Source organism: Mustela nigripes, chromosome 8, assembly GCF_022355385.1.
Source record: "Mustela nigripes isolate SB6536 chromosome 8, MUSNIG.SB6536, whole genome shotgun sequence".
NCBI lineage: Eukaryota > Metazoa > Chordata > Mammalia > Carnivora > Mustelidae > Mustela > Mustela nigripes.
Genome location: NC_081564.1, coordinates 16433108 through 16449070, shown reverse-complemented (window position 1 = coordinate 16449070; position 15963 = coordinate 16433108). Strand labels below are relative to the sequence as shown.

The window sequence follows — 15963 nt, the reverse complement described above, 5'->3', positions numbered from 1 at the left end:
GGGGTTCGATCTTAGGCTCCGAGATCATGACCTGAGTGGAAGGCAGACACTTAACAGACTGAACCACCCAGGTGCCCTCCTGTTGGGACTATCACAGTAGCTTTTTAACTGAGCCCCTGCTTCCCCTCTCACCTTCACAGCTACCCTCTGCTTTTAATCTAAACTTCCCCTAGCAGCCAGTGTGATCTCATTAATAAGAAAATCAGACCATTTCACTCTTCTGCTTGAAACTTTCCAATGGCTCCCCATTTCATTCAGGGTAAAAGTCAGCCTTAATGAATGGTCTTCAAGATCTTACACTATTTGCACCCGAACATTTTACCACTTAAACCTCATCTCCTCACAGTCTCTCCCTTTGGTCATCCCATTCTAGTCATGCTGTTATTCCTCAAACCCACCAGGCACACTGATGCCACAGGACCTTTGCGCTTGCTGCTCATTCTGCCATGAATCATCCTCTTCCCTCGGGCATACACATGGCTCACTCTGCCTCCTTCATGTCTTTGCTCAAATATCTCCTTTTCAGGCCTTTCCAACCACCTTATTTGAGACTGAACATATAAACAATCCTACACACACACACACACACGCACGCACACACACCCCATATATCTTAACCTCTTGCCCTGCTTTACTTTTTCTGCTTAGCACTTCTCATTGTCTTATTTACTACGATTTGACTTATTTTTCCTGTTTATGGTCAGTCTCCACCATCAGAACGTAAACCCTCTGCAGGCACGGATTTTTGTCTAGTCCCTGCTGTATCCCCAGCACTGGCTTGGCATATAGTAACTACTCAATAAATATTTATTGAATGAATGAATGATGGCATTCCAATTATTCAACCCTGCCCACCTGTCCAGGAACATCTCTCACCTCTCTCCTCCTTACCCTCTGTGCCAAGGCATATTTGACAACTCAATCCTTGGCACACACCAGGACCATTCGGACTTCTACTTTGCCTGTGGTCTGCCCTCCTCTTCCTCCTGGCCAGATCCGTAATCTTTTAAGGGTCACACTGGACTCTCAGAATCTCTTGCCCCTCTCCCCTACAGCTCTGAGAGCCCCTGGGGACAGGAATCCCATCTTATTTTGTCTCTTTAACACTGTTGGCAGCCAACAGGTGCCCAACAGGTACTTAATGAGTGAATAATAATATTTGCATTTACTGAGTGCTTTCTGTGCTCAGTGTTCTCACACTTAATCTGGACAACAACCTATGGGGGAGGGTATGATTACTAACCCCTTTTTTATGGGTCAGTTATGGGAGGGTCAGAGAAGTAGAGTGTGGCAAAGGGCAGACCAGAACTGAAAGTCTGTTCTGCCAGACTCTGGATCTTTGGGCTTCCCCCAGCTCACCCTGACCAACCATGAGCAAGTCCCCATCTTTCTGAGCCTCGGGTTCATATGACAATGTGGGGTGACTGGCTGATAGAGAGCATCCCACTCTGACCTACTGGGAGCATTGGCTCCTCCAGGGCTAAACTCAGCCAATTTCAGTTTCCAAATGTCATCAAAGGGAAACCAAAGCAGCTGAGAATCGAAACTGATAGCAAAAAGATTAGGCTGGAAGTCAAGCTTGTTAAGGTGGCCCCAGAACTCCCGGCGGGAGGGCCCCTGCTGCAGCAAAGGGTCTCCAAGAAGAGAACTCAGGTCAGCCCAGTCACCTCCTGGTTTCCTCTCCACTCTGGCCCCTCTACCCCGCAGGGTGCTGGCAGTCAACTGAGGAGGAGCCCCCTTAAAGAAGTGGGCGTGCAGGGAGCCGGATAGCTGTGTGGCTATATATCTGTGCAACGGTGGTCCTCTGGCTCAGAGATGGCACTGACCAGGGAGCTGTATGCCACCCCTGCCTCCAGGCTGGACTCCTTTGTGGCTCAATGGCTGCAGCCCTACCAGGAGCAGAAAGTGGAGGTTCTGGAGGCTGTGCAGACTGTGCAACAATTCCTGAGAGAAGAGCACTTTGAGGGCGACTGCGGACTGGATGAGAAGGTGCGGGTGCTGAAGGTGCTCAAGGTGAGATTGGTCCCCTCCCTCCATAAAGCCAGGGCCTGGCAAAGGCAGCATGAGGGTCCTCATCCCAGAGGATGCTGGGAGCCTCTTGCCTCATTATCCTTAGCCCACGGGGCTGACATGTCAGGGCATCCCACTGAGCTGCCTGCACCCTACCCTGCTTCTGTCTTGAGCAGAACAGGTCTGGTAAGGAAACTCATGACAATAGTTCACTTTTCTGGGATGCACTAGCCTAATCCCTTACAATACACGAGCTCTAATTCATGCACCCTTTGAGGTATACACGATTCTTTTCCCATTTCACAGATGAGCAAAATGGAGGTTCGGACCCTTAAGATTCATAATGACTAAATGCAATGCAAGGTCTCTGATTGGATCCTGGTGTGAATAGACCATCCATAAAATACAGTTTGGGGACAAGTAGGGAAATTTTAATATGGCCTGAATATTAGATAATAGAGGCATTGTTGATTGTTTAGGTATAATCCTTTTGTGGTTATGGGCCAGGAGGAAGTGCTCTTTTTGGTTGGATACAAATGCTAAAGCAGGAGTGCCTGGGTGGCTCAGATGGTTAAGCATCTGTGTTTAAAAGCTCAGGTTATGATATCGGGGTCCTGGGATTTGAGGGCTCTATCGGGCTCCCTGCCAGTGGAGAATCTGCTTCTGCCTCTACCCTTGCTTGTGCTCTCTCTTTCTCTCTCTCTCTCTTACACTCAAATGAATAAATAAAATCTTTTTTAAAAATGCTAAAGTATTCAGAGACAAAGTTCCTCAGTATTTGTAATTGCTCTAACAAGGTTTTAATGCAGCAAATGTGGCAAGGAGTTTAGACTTGCTGGAACTAACTGCTCATTGGAGTCTCTTCCTACTTTTCTGTTGTAAGTTTTTGATTAGACGTTTTCTTTAGTGGAAGCTCAGAGAGGTAAGGTGACTTGTCCAAGGTCACACAGCTCCTGGGGGAACTGGGATTTGAACCAGGATCTATCTATTCCACAGCCGGTGCTCTAGGCCAACCCCACTGATTTTTCCCCCCATGCCCTTCCTTCAGCTGCTTCTTGTCCTAGCTAGAATCAAAATTCAAGGGGGTCAAACCTGGAAAGGCCCTGGAGAATCAGTCTCAGCCAACCCTTTGTTTAAACATTAAGGAAACTGAAGCACAGAGATGGTGAGAGATGTCTTAGGTTCACACAGTGAGCTAGCGGCAAAGGCAGGACTAGAATTAGGGTGCCTGACCCCAGCCTAGGGCTCTAGTTCTCACCTCAGTAAAGGATTTAGAAATCTCGGGTCCCCAGCCCTTCCTTACACCCATCTCCAGCACCTAGAGCCTGAGGCCACAGGATTTAGACAGACCACGGTTTGACTCTTGGCTTCCTTTCCTTTCCTTCTTAGACTCCTCTTATCTCTCATACCTTCTGTCTCATCATCATCATCACCAGTTTCCTCCTTGTCCAGCAAAAGCCTCATCAATGTAAACTAAGAGATAAGCACATGGTAAATGCACCAAAACAAAAGCGCCGTTATAAATTCTTGCTCTGAGTCAGGCAGACACCCCCAGCCTGCCCCACCCCTGACAATCTTGAGGGTGAAGTGGATGAAAGGGGGGGGGGGGTAGTCTGGAGACCAACTGAATGAGTTTTGATGACATGAAGTGGAATTTACCCAGCCCTCAAATTCTCCCTGGAGACCCGAGCCACTTCCCCCTCCCACCAAAACCATAAAATAAGAGTGATACCCCCAAAGCAATGGTAGAGGAGAAATAATGCTTTATGCACGTTCTAAACCCTCTTCCCACCCCCACAAAAATCTGGAGCTTGGTTGGTTCACATGAATGAATGCTCGAATGAGTTGGGTTTAAGAAGACTCGGACTGGAGTAAGTCACGAAGCTTGTTCAAGAATGTCCTTTAGTCTCCACCTGGGTCTTCATTGCAAAAGGCAGGAAGTCTGGGCATAGCTTTCAAGGGAATGTGCCCTTCATCCGCACACAGGGTTCCATTCCCAGCAGAAATGTTCGATCTCAATGAAGGTGCAGAAAGAGAATGCAAAAAAAAAAAAAAAAAAAGGAGGAAGAAAAAGATGGCAGACTTCTCCTCAGAACTAGGGCCTTGGGGCACAGAGACTTGGGGCACAGGGAAGAAAGAAGTAGAACACCTTGTCAGAACACCTTGTCTTCTGACCCTTTAACTGACCATGACTATGACCCCTGGCCATGAATCCACTGTCTCAGCTTTCTCATCTGTACACTGGGGACAATTACTGGGGTGACTAGTCCCCACCCCAGTCAGTGGGTGTTAAATAGTGCCAGACACCGTGAAGGTTCAACCCATGACAGTTGCATTACAATCAGTCTGTCGTGATTCCACTTGCCAGAAGAGGTAATCACCCTCAGGTCTGAGGGATCTCCCAGCCTGTGGTGAGAAAGACAGGAGGCCAGATATTTGTAGGGCTTTATATACCAGAGGCAGGAGGGGCTGGAGAGCAGGTCTAGACTCTCAGAACATCAAATAGACTGCTTCCAAATCATCCGGCTCAGGCTCCTTCCATCCAGATGGGGAAACTGAACCCCAGGTAGAGAAGGGATGATCTGAGTCAAAACGAGACAAAGAAGAGGATGAGGGCTATACGGCTGACTTCCTGCATGCCGGGCCCATGGCAAGCCCCACACACACACCTTCTCTTATCTAATCCTCCCAGGAACCCATGACTCACGTTCCATGATTACTCTCACTTTGCAGACGAGGAATTAGGGTTCACATTTAGGGACCAGAGATGAGAAACAAGTGCAGGAGTCAAGGTCAAAGTCAGGCTGCCCCTTGGCTCTTACCCACCAGGCAATCCTGCTCCCAACTTTTTAATGTCATGAAAGGCTCAGATGCCCAAATGCTCAAAATACCCTGGGGAGTAGGCCTCAGTGGTCTCTTGGAGGAGGCACCACTCTGCAGCTTAGAACACCCCATCTCAGCAGCAAAACAATGTCTGGGCTCTGGAGTCAGGCTGCCTGGGTTCAAACCCTGGCTCTGCTATGTACTCTGTGACCCTGAGCGAGTGAATTCTCTTGAAATCTCAGTTTCCTCGCCTGTAAGAGGGGATGTTGGTACTACCCGCCCACACTTCTGGGCTGTGGGGAGCCTTGGATATGGGATAATTCACGTAAGGAGCACCAGGGACTGCCTGGCACAGGCAGTGGCAGGTGACAGGGTTCTGTGTTCCGCAGGTAGGCTCCTTCGGGAATGGCACAGCAGTCAGGAACAACTTGGAGGTAGAACTGGTGGCGTTCCTGAGCTGTTTCCACAGCTTCCAGCAAGAGGCCAAGCACCACCAAGACATTCTGAGTCTGATATGGAAGAAGCTGTTGTGTTGCCAGGATCTGCTGGCCCTTGGGCTCAAGGACGTGGAAATCACCCAGGGAGACCCCGATGCTCTTGTCTTCACCATTGAGACCAGGAGGACGGCAGAGCCCATCACTGTCACCATCGTGCCTGCCTATAGGGCCCTGGGTAAGGGGGAGGGGAAGCCCATCAGATGCACACACCTGCCATCTCAGGGAGACCTGAACTCTCACACCTCTCATTCACGGCCAGCTGCAGACACCTGCAATCATCTGTTCAACCTACATCCTGAGCTGGGGGCTCAGTTGGGGCTGGCCCAACTCAGGCCATTGTGTTGATCAGCTTGGGAAACAATTACCAAAGAATCCTGTGGATAAATACATGATTGCAAGAGGAGATGAGAGCGGCAGAGGGGAAGGTGTTAGAAGCAGAAGCTGGGGTCCTCCTGTAGCATTTATCACAGGTGCCAGGGCTTGCTTGTCCTTGTTTGGGCTTTTCCAGAAGCAGACCCTAAGACAAAGATGTGAGGATAAGCAGTCCTGGGAACTGCTGAGAGGGAAGTAGGGGAGAGGGATAGGGAAGGGAGGAAGCATCACAAAGTCACCAAACGAGCCTCTGGCTTCGTGCCCCTGGAGAACTCTAGGGGACAGCACAGAGTACCCCTCAACCAAATACAGCGTGGGATGTTTATTCCCCAACTTACCATCGCCCTTGTCTGAGTTTGTCTTCAGGCAAAGAGTCCTGGGGTTGGAGTAAACAGTATCAGCTACAACCCCAGGTGAATCAGGTTTCATCCAGATGGGTGGCTGCTAGGATCCACCTTGTAGGGACGGTGTCAGAAATGGGGTCCCACCTGGGCAAGAACAAGAGTGCCGGGATGCATTAGTGATGGCTGCCGTGGAAGCACACCCTTCTGCAAATGCCCTTGAGGCCGCCAGCTCTCTTATCTGACCCTGGTTCTCGATTCTGGTGTCAGGAGGTTGGAATCAGTCACTGAGAAAGAAATCCCAAGCAGACATCAAGGGGACCTGGTGGGTTGGGACCTCGAGAGAGAATAACAGTCTTTGAGTGGTCTGAAGAATGGCAAGCCCATTTTTGGTTCTCCAGAAGGACAATCAAGCAAGGCAAACCTTGATTCTCTTGGGCCTTGAGGAGTCCAGTTTCCCTGGGGAGACACTCCAGGGAAATTAGCAGGCTCAACCCTTTCCTCCCCACTTAACAACCTGGGGTTTCCTAAATCCCGGCTCTCTACCTTTGCTCCCTCTCACCCCAGGGCCTTCTGTTTCCAACACTCAGCCACATCCTGAGGTCTATGTGAGTCTGATTGAGGCCCAGGGTTACCCTGGATATTTCTCCCCATCCTTCAGCGAGCTGCAGAGAAACTTCGTGAAATATCGGCCAACCAAGCTGAAGAGCCTCCTCCGGCTAGTAAAGCACTGGTACCTGCAGGTGAGGAGGCTGCCAGGATGGGGGCACAATAGGGGGAGCCTGTAGAGGGCAGGGAAGAGGAGGCGGGGCCTGCATCAAGGTGGGGGGTAGTAGTGGGGAAGGGGGGGAAATGCTAATCTTTTAAACTGTAAGTTGAAATAGTGATGAAGGTGGAGGAGGAGGAGGAGGAACAGAAGGAAGGAGAAAAGCAAGGAATATACAATATTTTCCAGGACACAAGTGTTTGCGACACCCCAGTTTCAGTCGATACTGGCTAACACTGACTACTTTGAGTTCTCCAGATGTTAGTTAATCTCAGCTAGTTAAGGACGAACAGAAGGAAAGTTTCTGTTAATTGCACCAGTTTCCCCCACAAATACCCGTGTTCCTGTCATGGTCATTACCGAGTGAATACATCTGCAACAGCCAATTTTTAGATTTCACAGATGCTGGCTTGCATGGTACCAGGTACATTTCAAAATATCTCCATGAATAAAGTCAACTAAACTTGTGAAAGGAAGACTCAGAAACAAACCCAAAGTTAGAAAGGGTGGAAGAAAGATGCTTTCTTGTATATATTAAAATACACACACGCAAACACACACACACATACACACACCCCTGGGTAACCCAATCATTCAGGGTCCTGGGGTTAAGCCCCACATAGAGCCCCACACTCAGTGGGGAGTCTGCTTGAAGATTTTCTCTCTCACGCTCTCCCTCTGCTCCTCCCCCCACTCACTCGCTTTCTGTCTCTCTAAAATAAATAAAAAAACAGAATCAGAAAATTTCCAAGGTTAGTAAGTTTACAGTTACTCTGTTTATTGGGGGTGGGGGTGAGGGATGGTGAAGCCATTTTCTTCTTACACGATTATCAAGTCAACCAAGGTTGTGGTACATCTTCCGTCATCAGAATGCCCAAAGCCAAGAACAAAGTTGGTTTGGTGTTTAGTCAGTCACTTACAGGAAACGCAAGGTTTTGTGGCTTTGGAGAACTAGAACTCCGCAGAAAGATTCATTTTCTTGCTGTCTAAGAATGCAAAGTGCTTTCTTCCTACATATGATATGCCCTTTTTTCTGGTAATGTCCAGAGAGTATATCAGCTTTGCTTCTAGAAGCCTCCCTTCTGTTTTTGTTCGAGTCTCCTCCTTAAAACAAGGATTTGATCGCATATGGTTTCTCTCTCTTTTTAAAAAAGATTTATTTATTTGAGAGAAAGGGAGAGAGAGTGCATGCACCTGGTTGGGGCGGGGGGGGGAGTGCAGAGGGAAAGAATCTCAAACAGATCCCTGCTGAGTGCAGAGTCCCCTGTGGAGCTCAGCCTCAGGACCTTGAGGTCACAACCTGAGCCAAAATCAAGAGTCGGCCACTGAACCCACTGACCTACACAGACGCCCCTAGAAAGATTCTTTAGACAGGAAGTGACCGGTATCAGGTAAGATGCTTTCTTTTGCAAGTAGGAGAAAAACCAACTTAAACTGACTTAAACAGGGGTGCCTGGGTGGCTCAGTGGGTTAAGCCTCTGCCTTTGGGACATGATCTCAGGGTCCTAGGATCGAGCCCTGTATTAGGCTCTCTGCTTAGCAGGGAGCCTGCTTCCCGCTCTCTCTCTGCTTGCCTCTCTGCCTACTTGTGATCTCTCTGTCAAATAAATAAAATCTTTAAAAAAAAAAAACAAAAACCTGACTTAAACAATAAGGACAATTATCAGCTCGTAACAGGATTCACCCTGGTGTTGAGGGGAGTGGTAATCCCATCCAAACAGTGTAGGTACTATACAACGGAGAAGAGAGAAATGCTTCCTAGAGCTTTCTGTGTTCCCCCACAGAATCTCGGCTATTGCCAAGATCTGTAGAAACTTCCCTGTTGGGTTGGTGGCTCCGGGAATGCAGGAGGAACAATAGAAATGACCGCCTGGGCCGCCATCTTCCAGCCCCCTCCCCCACCTTCCTCAACCCTTGATTCTCCCGCCAAAAGGCTGTATGCCCAGGTCACATCTCCATAGATAACCTGATACATATGCAGGAAACAGAAGTATCAGGACCCCCCACCCCATACCCTCTGATCACCAAATACCCTATCATATATGGATGTGAGCCCATGCCCTGCCTTGGCCTGATAAAAGATCCCCACCAACTCCGACCCAGTGCGACTTCCCCGACTCCCCTTTCCAGAGTCGCGGAACCTCACCCGAGGGTGCTCACCTCCTCCCAGCGCAACTTTCCTGGCTCCCCTTCTCCTGAGCCCTGAAACTTCGCCAGAGTGCCTTTAATAAATCTTGCCTTTTGCCTTCCTCGCCTGGTGTCGTATTTATCTCGCCTATAAAATCTTACATTTCCACCCCTCTTTTTCTATCAGCAAAGACTTTTCTTTTCTTTTTTTTTTTTTTTAAGAATTTTATTTATTTATTTGACATAGAGACATCACAAGTAGGCAGAGAGGCAGGCAGAGAGAGAGGAAGGGAAGCAGGCCCCTGCTGAGCAGAGAGCCTGATGTGGGACTCGATCCCAGGACCCCGAGATCATGACCTGAGCCGAAGGCAGTGGCTTAACCCACTGAGCCACCCAGGCGCCCCTAGCAAAGACTTTTCTTTAAAGGAAATCTTTCAGAAGAAGCCTAGTACAGTAAAATAGATAGAAATGCAGTTGCTTAGGCTCAGATCTAGAGCCCAACACATTCACTCTTTGGGACACCTCTTCCTAAGTCCATTCCAGGAGTTACATGGGGCACCTGGCTGGCTCAGTCAGTGTCATATACAATTCTTGATCTTGAAGTTGAGGCTTGGAGCCAGAGATTGCAGAGATTGCTTAACACTAAAATATTTTTTAAGGTTTTATTTATCTATTTGACAGACAGAGATCACAAGTAGGCAGAGAGACAGGCAGAGAGAGAGGGGGACACAGGCTCCCTGCTGAGCAGAGAGCCTGATGCGGGGCTCCATCCCAGCACCCTGGGATCATGACCTGAGCTGAAGACAGTGGCTCTAACCCATGGAGCTACCCAGGTGCCCCAAAACTAAAATCTTAAAAAAAAAAAAAAAAAAAAAGGAATAGTTTGAAATCCACTGGACCAACTGAGCCCCTTAATTCTGAAACAGGGAAACCATTTAGGGCCAGAGTGGGAAAGCGATTGGCCAAGATTACACAGCCAGTAGGTGGCAAAGCTGAGACAAGAAGTTGGAGTTGCCAGTTTCTGGTCCATCTAGAGTGATCCTGACACAAGATCTTGGGGTCTCTCCTGTCTCTTTCAACAACAGTACGTGAAAGCCAAGTGCCCCAGGGCCACGCTGCCCCCTGACTATGCCCTCGAGCTGCTGACCATCTACGCCTGGGAGATGGGTACTCAGGAAAATGAGAATTTCAGGCTGGATAAAGGCTTCACCTCAGTGATGGAACTACTCCAGGAGTTTAAGTTCCTATGCATCTACTGGACCAAGTACTACACATTCCAGAACCCAGACATCAAGGATTTTGTCAGAAAACAGCTCAAAAGAGACAGGTACTGGGCCCCTGCGTGTCTGCCACATCTCAGAGAACTGAAAGGAGAGAGGCAAAGGCAGTGTCGCATTGAATGGGAGGGCTGCTTTATCAGGCACTAAAATCACACTGACATCTCAAACCTTTCAAAATGCCCCGGTGGGCAGAGGGGCTGTAAGCCTTCTCCTTGTGCCTCAAGGAACCCCACCCTACTTAGTTCTCTTGCTTCCAAAAGACCATTTCAGGGCATTCTAGCAACAGCATGGAAATGTGGAAAGAATCGCGGGCAGCCGGGTTTCATCCCAGTTCTGGCTTTTTCTCACCGCTGTGAGCCTCAGCTCCTCCTCTGTAAAGCAAGAGTAAGTGGCATCTACAATGCAGGCTATTGTAAGGGTTGGGGAAATACCTAAAGGGCCCATGCGGTCTGGTCTATGGTAGATGCCAGAGAGGTGTTCACTCTCATGGCGCATGTAGCTCTACAAAGCACCAGCACCCATCCCTAACCCCGGGATTGTCACCGTTTATGTGAAGGCTGGCTCAGCCTCCAGCCTTTGCCTGGGGCTTTCAGCCTCCCCCAGTGGCCGGTGGAGGCTGGTGGATAAACACCCCAGCTCCCTCCCATCCCAGATGGAAGGACTCTCTTAGGGTCACGTGTGCTACATTGTTTCCCAGAGTCCCTGTGCTGGGACTAACCTCCAGTTGCCCACAGTGGGAATCACCTCAATACAAACCCTTCATGAGTATCCTTCCCTTCCTGTATCACTCTCCCACTCCCGACTGGGGCTTCCTGGCCTGTCCTTCCAAATCAACCATGGGCACTCACATTCTTCTCCTGCGATCTGCTTTTGGAGAAACCCAGCCTGAGACAACTCTTTATATTAGAAGCTCTAGGTCAGTGCGAGCAATATCCCAAGAATGTTTATTGTTCCCTTATGTGAATGTTGGGTCCCTTTAAAAAAAAAAAAAAAAAAAAAAAAAACAAGGAAGTAAAACCCAGTCTCCTGATGAAAAGAGGATTCATTCTAAGGATGCCCAGAAATTTGAGGTTAGGAAACCATCAGGACCTGAGGCAAACCTACAGACACCCTCTTTCTCTGCCACTCCCTCTCATGGTCCACATGCCGTCTCTTCCTCTGACAACCTCTGCTTTTTTCCCCATACCTGCCCTACTCCCCTCTTACTTCCATGTGATGAGGGACCTCCCTTATCCTTGGTCCAAACCCCAGAAGGAACCAGTCTATTCACTGGGCCCAAACCCTACATGTCAGGTCACCTGGTGGATCACTTTGGGTCAGGTGATCTTATCCTGTAGGGAAGCCTGGCACTGCTCCCTAGTTCAGGCAGGGCTGGTTTGGGGTGCAGGGATGTTGGGGGTAGCAAACATAGAGCCTGTGGTGTCCAGCACCCTCCCATAGCACACTGTCACATTCTGTCATAGATGAAGTCACAGCTCCCTCCTTAGCCAAAAGCTCCTGGAGGGCAAGAGCCAGAACTTAATCATGGGCTTGGCATCTGCCCCATGTGCTCAACCCAAGCAACCTAAGGAGACTGTTAGACCCTCTTTGAGCCAATATTCGCTAAGTATTCATTCACCATTTATACAGAAGAGAGATGCTTGGGGGCAGCCCAACCTCTTCTCTGTTGAACCAGAGCAAAGGGATAGGATCACCCATCTGCTGACAGTAAGAACTTAGAGAAGTCTGGGCCTCAGTTTTCTCATCTGTGAAATGGGGATATATAACAGCAATTAAATAGTCTCACCCCGGGGGACTCAATTAGGTAAGCAGCCAACTCTTGATTTCAGCTTGGGTCATGATCTCAAGGTCCTGTGATGGAGCCCCACACCAGGCCACCCCACTCAGCAGGAGTCTGCTTGTCTTCCTCTCCCTCTGCCCCTCCCCCGGCTCATGCATTTTGCGTGCTCTCTCTATCTCTCTCTCTTAAGTAAATAAATCTTATGGAAAAAAAAAGAAAGAAAGAAAGAAACCGATAGTCTAATAGTCTTTCCCTCCTAGAACTGTTATAAGGATTAAAATAGGTTAATTCCCATAGGGCTTGACCGAGTGCCTCAGTAACTCTCAGTGGTTATTGCTGATGGTGTTTCTATTATCCAAAGCAATTCAGCAGCCCTGGCCTCAAACTTAACTAAGTAGTAAGTTTGCTCAGCAAAACAAAAGCTCTGATCTTAAGAGGCCCACCGGCCAGAGCCGGCCTCTGTTCTTGCTACAGCATACCTTTGGGGATCTCAACACTCTACACCCTAAAAAGGACTTCTTGGAAATATAATCAACCCTGATCTGTTCCTTTCCAGTGATGTTCCCGGACCCTTCAGGACCAATGGCCCCCCCCCCAGGCTCCACACCCAGCACATGCTCAGTGGTTTTGATTAAATGTTTCCTTGAACAGGCTTCTTTCTGGCCTGCAAACCAGAAAAGGCCTGGGAACCCTCTCCCTGTGCTGCAGGCCCATCATCTTGGATCCAGCCGATCCCACCCACAATGTGGCAGAAGGATACAGATGGGACATAGTCGCGGAGAGGGCCTCCCAGTGCCTGAAACAGAACTGTTGCTATGACAACAAGGAGAACCCAGTCCCCAGCTGGAATGTGAAGGTAATGGCTCTTCTGTGGGGCTGTCAGGGGCTTGAAGCTCAGAAGGAGGTAACTGCGGAGAATTTACCTATTTACTTACTTTCTGTGTCGATGGCACCCACAAGGCTTTAGAACCAGACAGGCCTGGCACCCGGCAGCTCTGTGAAATTGGGAACATTTTTCAACCTGCTGAGCCTCAGATTGCTTCCTTTAAATTCATGTTCTCTTTTTCTTTCTCTTTGCCATAACCGGAAGAGAAAGCTGTCATGCTCCCGATCACTGTGGGCAGGAATTGAGGCCACGCAAGTGAATTCAGCAGCTGTTTTGTGCCAGCACTTGGGGCTGGTGGGGACAACAGTGGGGTAGAAATCAAACATGGCTCCTACTCTCAAAGAACTCACTGGATTTGGGTGGGAAGCAAGCCCATGAAAACAACCTTGCACAAAACTGCTGGAAAGAAAAGAACTGCGAGGGAAGTTACTCAATGAACAAAAAATGCCAAGTAATATTATTATGCAATGGCAAACCTGCTGTACAGGCAAAGATCATAATAATCACTTTGATTCTATTCCTCTTGTACTTAATAACTTGCCAAGCACTTGTCCTGGGACAAATCTGTCAAATAGAGAGGTCAAACATTATTATCACTATCTTGAACACTGTTATCCCCATTTTACAGATGAAGAAACTGAGACTCAGAGAGGTTAAGTAAATAACCAACATCACACTGCTAGGAGCAGAGCCAGGATTTATGCCCAGGTCTTTGTGGGAGCCACCAGCCAAGTGAGGCCCACAGACAGACTGAATCGATATGCCTCTGGATTTTTCCGGAGTATAAAAATCATTTTGCAAAGATGTTTAATCTTGAAAATCAGAGGACGTGGGGATTCTGGGCCTATATTCCTTCTTAAAAAGATCAGCTAGCAGTCCAGCCCCACCCAGCGCCTGCCAGGTGCTGTTCTCCAGCCACCGGGGACTCCCAGAACCTTGAGCATGACCTCCAGTGGTGGTGAAGAACAGACTTTGGAGTCTGACCTTGGTTAAAATACCTGCTATGTTCCTCGCTACCTCTGTGATGATCACTAAGTCACTTAACCCTACTCAACCACAGTTTCCTCATCTGTACAAGGGGATGATAGGAACCAACTTCATGAGGCTGCTGTTGTACAGGACCCGGACTGTATCCTAGCCAAAGAACCCTGTGGCACTCAGAGACCTTGGAGGATCCAAGGTTTATTTAATGCCAGAGGGCTCAGAGGAGAGTAATCTCTCAAGGTCTGAGCCCGGAGCACAAAGGGGGGCACTTTATACACTTTTACTTCTGTACTGTGCCACTCTTACAGCTACTGCCAGTGGGAGAGGGGGAAAACCCGGAATGGCCCTGGGATTGGGACTGGGATCTCCTGCTAGATTGGTTGGTCACGTTAGAACACAGATTTCCCTTATCACTGTGAAAATAAAACGCATTCAGAAGAGTGCAAGCACCCAGCACAGGGCCTAGGAGGTGGTTGGCACAGCCCAAGTGTGTTGCTACTACTGCTGCTGTTGGAAACTTAGGAACAGGTAAGGAGAACTTCTGCATGTCAGGCAGAGGAGCGTGGAACTGACCCCCTCTCCCTCTTCTCTCCCTTCCAGAGGACACGAGACATCCAAGTGACAGTGGGACAGTGGGGTTACTCAGATTTGATTCTTACGGTGAACCCTTATGAGCCCATAAGGAAGATCCAAGAGAAGATCTGGGAGAGCCAGGGGACCTTGGCCCTGAAGCGTCTGTCCTTCCAGGAGCCCGGTGGCAAGCGACAGCTCCTCAGTAACCAGTGCTCCTTGGCCTATTACGGCATCTTCTCCAACATTCGTCTCTGTCTGGTGGAGGCCACCTCCCACGAGATCCAGGTATTTGTGAAGAATCCTGATGGGGGGAGCCATGCCTATGGCATTGATCCCAAAAGCTTCATCCTAGGCCTGAAGCACCAGATTGAAGACCAGCAGGGGCTGCCCAGAAAAAAGCAGCAGCTGCAGTTCCAAGGTCAAGTTCTGCAGGATTGGTCATCTTTGTGCAGCTATGGGATCCAGGACGGTGACACCCTTATCCTCTCCAAGAAGAAAGCTGAAAGCTTTCCATTTCTGCCCCACTAATCTGGGACTCAGCATATCAGCCACTTCCTCCAGCTCTCACCTGGGGAGGTGCCATGTCTTCACCAGCTTTGTAAATAGTTAGCTTAGCCCTGCAAGTGGGGGAATGAGGAGGGATGTGAGACATTTCGTATACAATGGACAATGGCCAGACCACATATGACGATAGGATTCTGACCCACACAACCTCTGCAGTCCCCAGCCCAGGAAGCCAAACCACCACCTTCGCAGCAATCTACCCCCAGTCATCAGGACTTGGTCACTAACTGCCTAATTCCACTGCACTTCCAACATAGAGCCAATCAGAAAAAGGCAAATAAGTTCCCTAACCAATCACAGAGGACAGCCTGCTTCTAGTTAGCCACCTACTGCTTCCCCATGCCAACAGCTTCAATCAAGAAGTGAAGAGAAACCTGCTCTTTTTTCCACTATAAAGCTTTCTCTGTCTTGGAGTCTCTGCCAATTTGCAGGGAACAGTGGCTGGCTCCCTTGTAATAGAAAGCTAGAAATAAATAACCTTTGTTTAATCTCTTTTTGGGTGTTCTTCATCTCTTTCCACGCATGCTAACATCTGGGACAGTGAGTATGATGAAGTGTAAAACAATTCTCTCAACTCCTGATGCACACACACAAATGGTATGTAATAGTCCAAAGGCTTTTGGAAAAGAACAGTATCTCTATCATCAGAGGAGTTCATGTGATCAGGTTACTCCAATAACCCAATAAAATGTTTCATTTCCCCCCTCGCCTTTGCCCTGATTCCTTTTTTGTTTATATATATATATATATATATATATATATATATATATATATATTAAGATTTTATTTATTTATTAGAGAGAGAGAGAGCACAAGCAGGGCTAAGAGCAGAGGGAGAAGCAGGATCCCTGGGGGCAAGGAACCAGATGCCCACCATTCCAGAACCCTGGGATCATGACCTGAGCCAAAGGCAGATGCTTAACTGAATGAGCCACCCAGGCGCCCTCCTTTGGTTAATTT

The 15963-nt window shown here is 48.6% G+C and overlaps 1 protein-coding gene across 3 annotated transcripts; it reads left to right on the top strand.

Moving 5' to 3' along the window:
• The first annotated feature begins 1561 nt into the window (after positions 1-1561).
• Positions 1562-15495, top strand: OASL (2'-5'-oligoadenylate synthetase like). 3 transcript variants are annotated; one of them, XM_059409953.1, is made up of 6 exons: positions 1562-2013; positions 5223-5505; positions 6611-6786; positions 10022-10263; positions 12705-12852; positions 14467-15495. In XM_059409953.1, the coding sequence occupies exons 1-6, from the start codon at positions 1816-1818 to the stop codon at positions 14965-14967; spliced, it is 1548 nt and encodes a 515-aa protein (XP_059265936.1). In that variant the 5' UTR covers positions 1562-1815; the 3' UTR covers positions 14968-15495. The 3 variants fall into 3 exon arrangements, with proteins under 3 accessions (XP_059265936.1, XP_059265935.1, XP_059265937.1); XM_059409952.1 differs by having other exon boundaries at positions 12648-12852; XM_059409954.1 differs by lacking the exon at positions 10022-10263 and having other exon boundaries at positions 14467-14555.
• Positions 15496-15963: the final 468 nt, after the last annotated feature.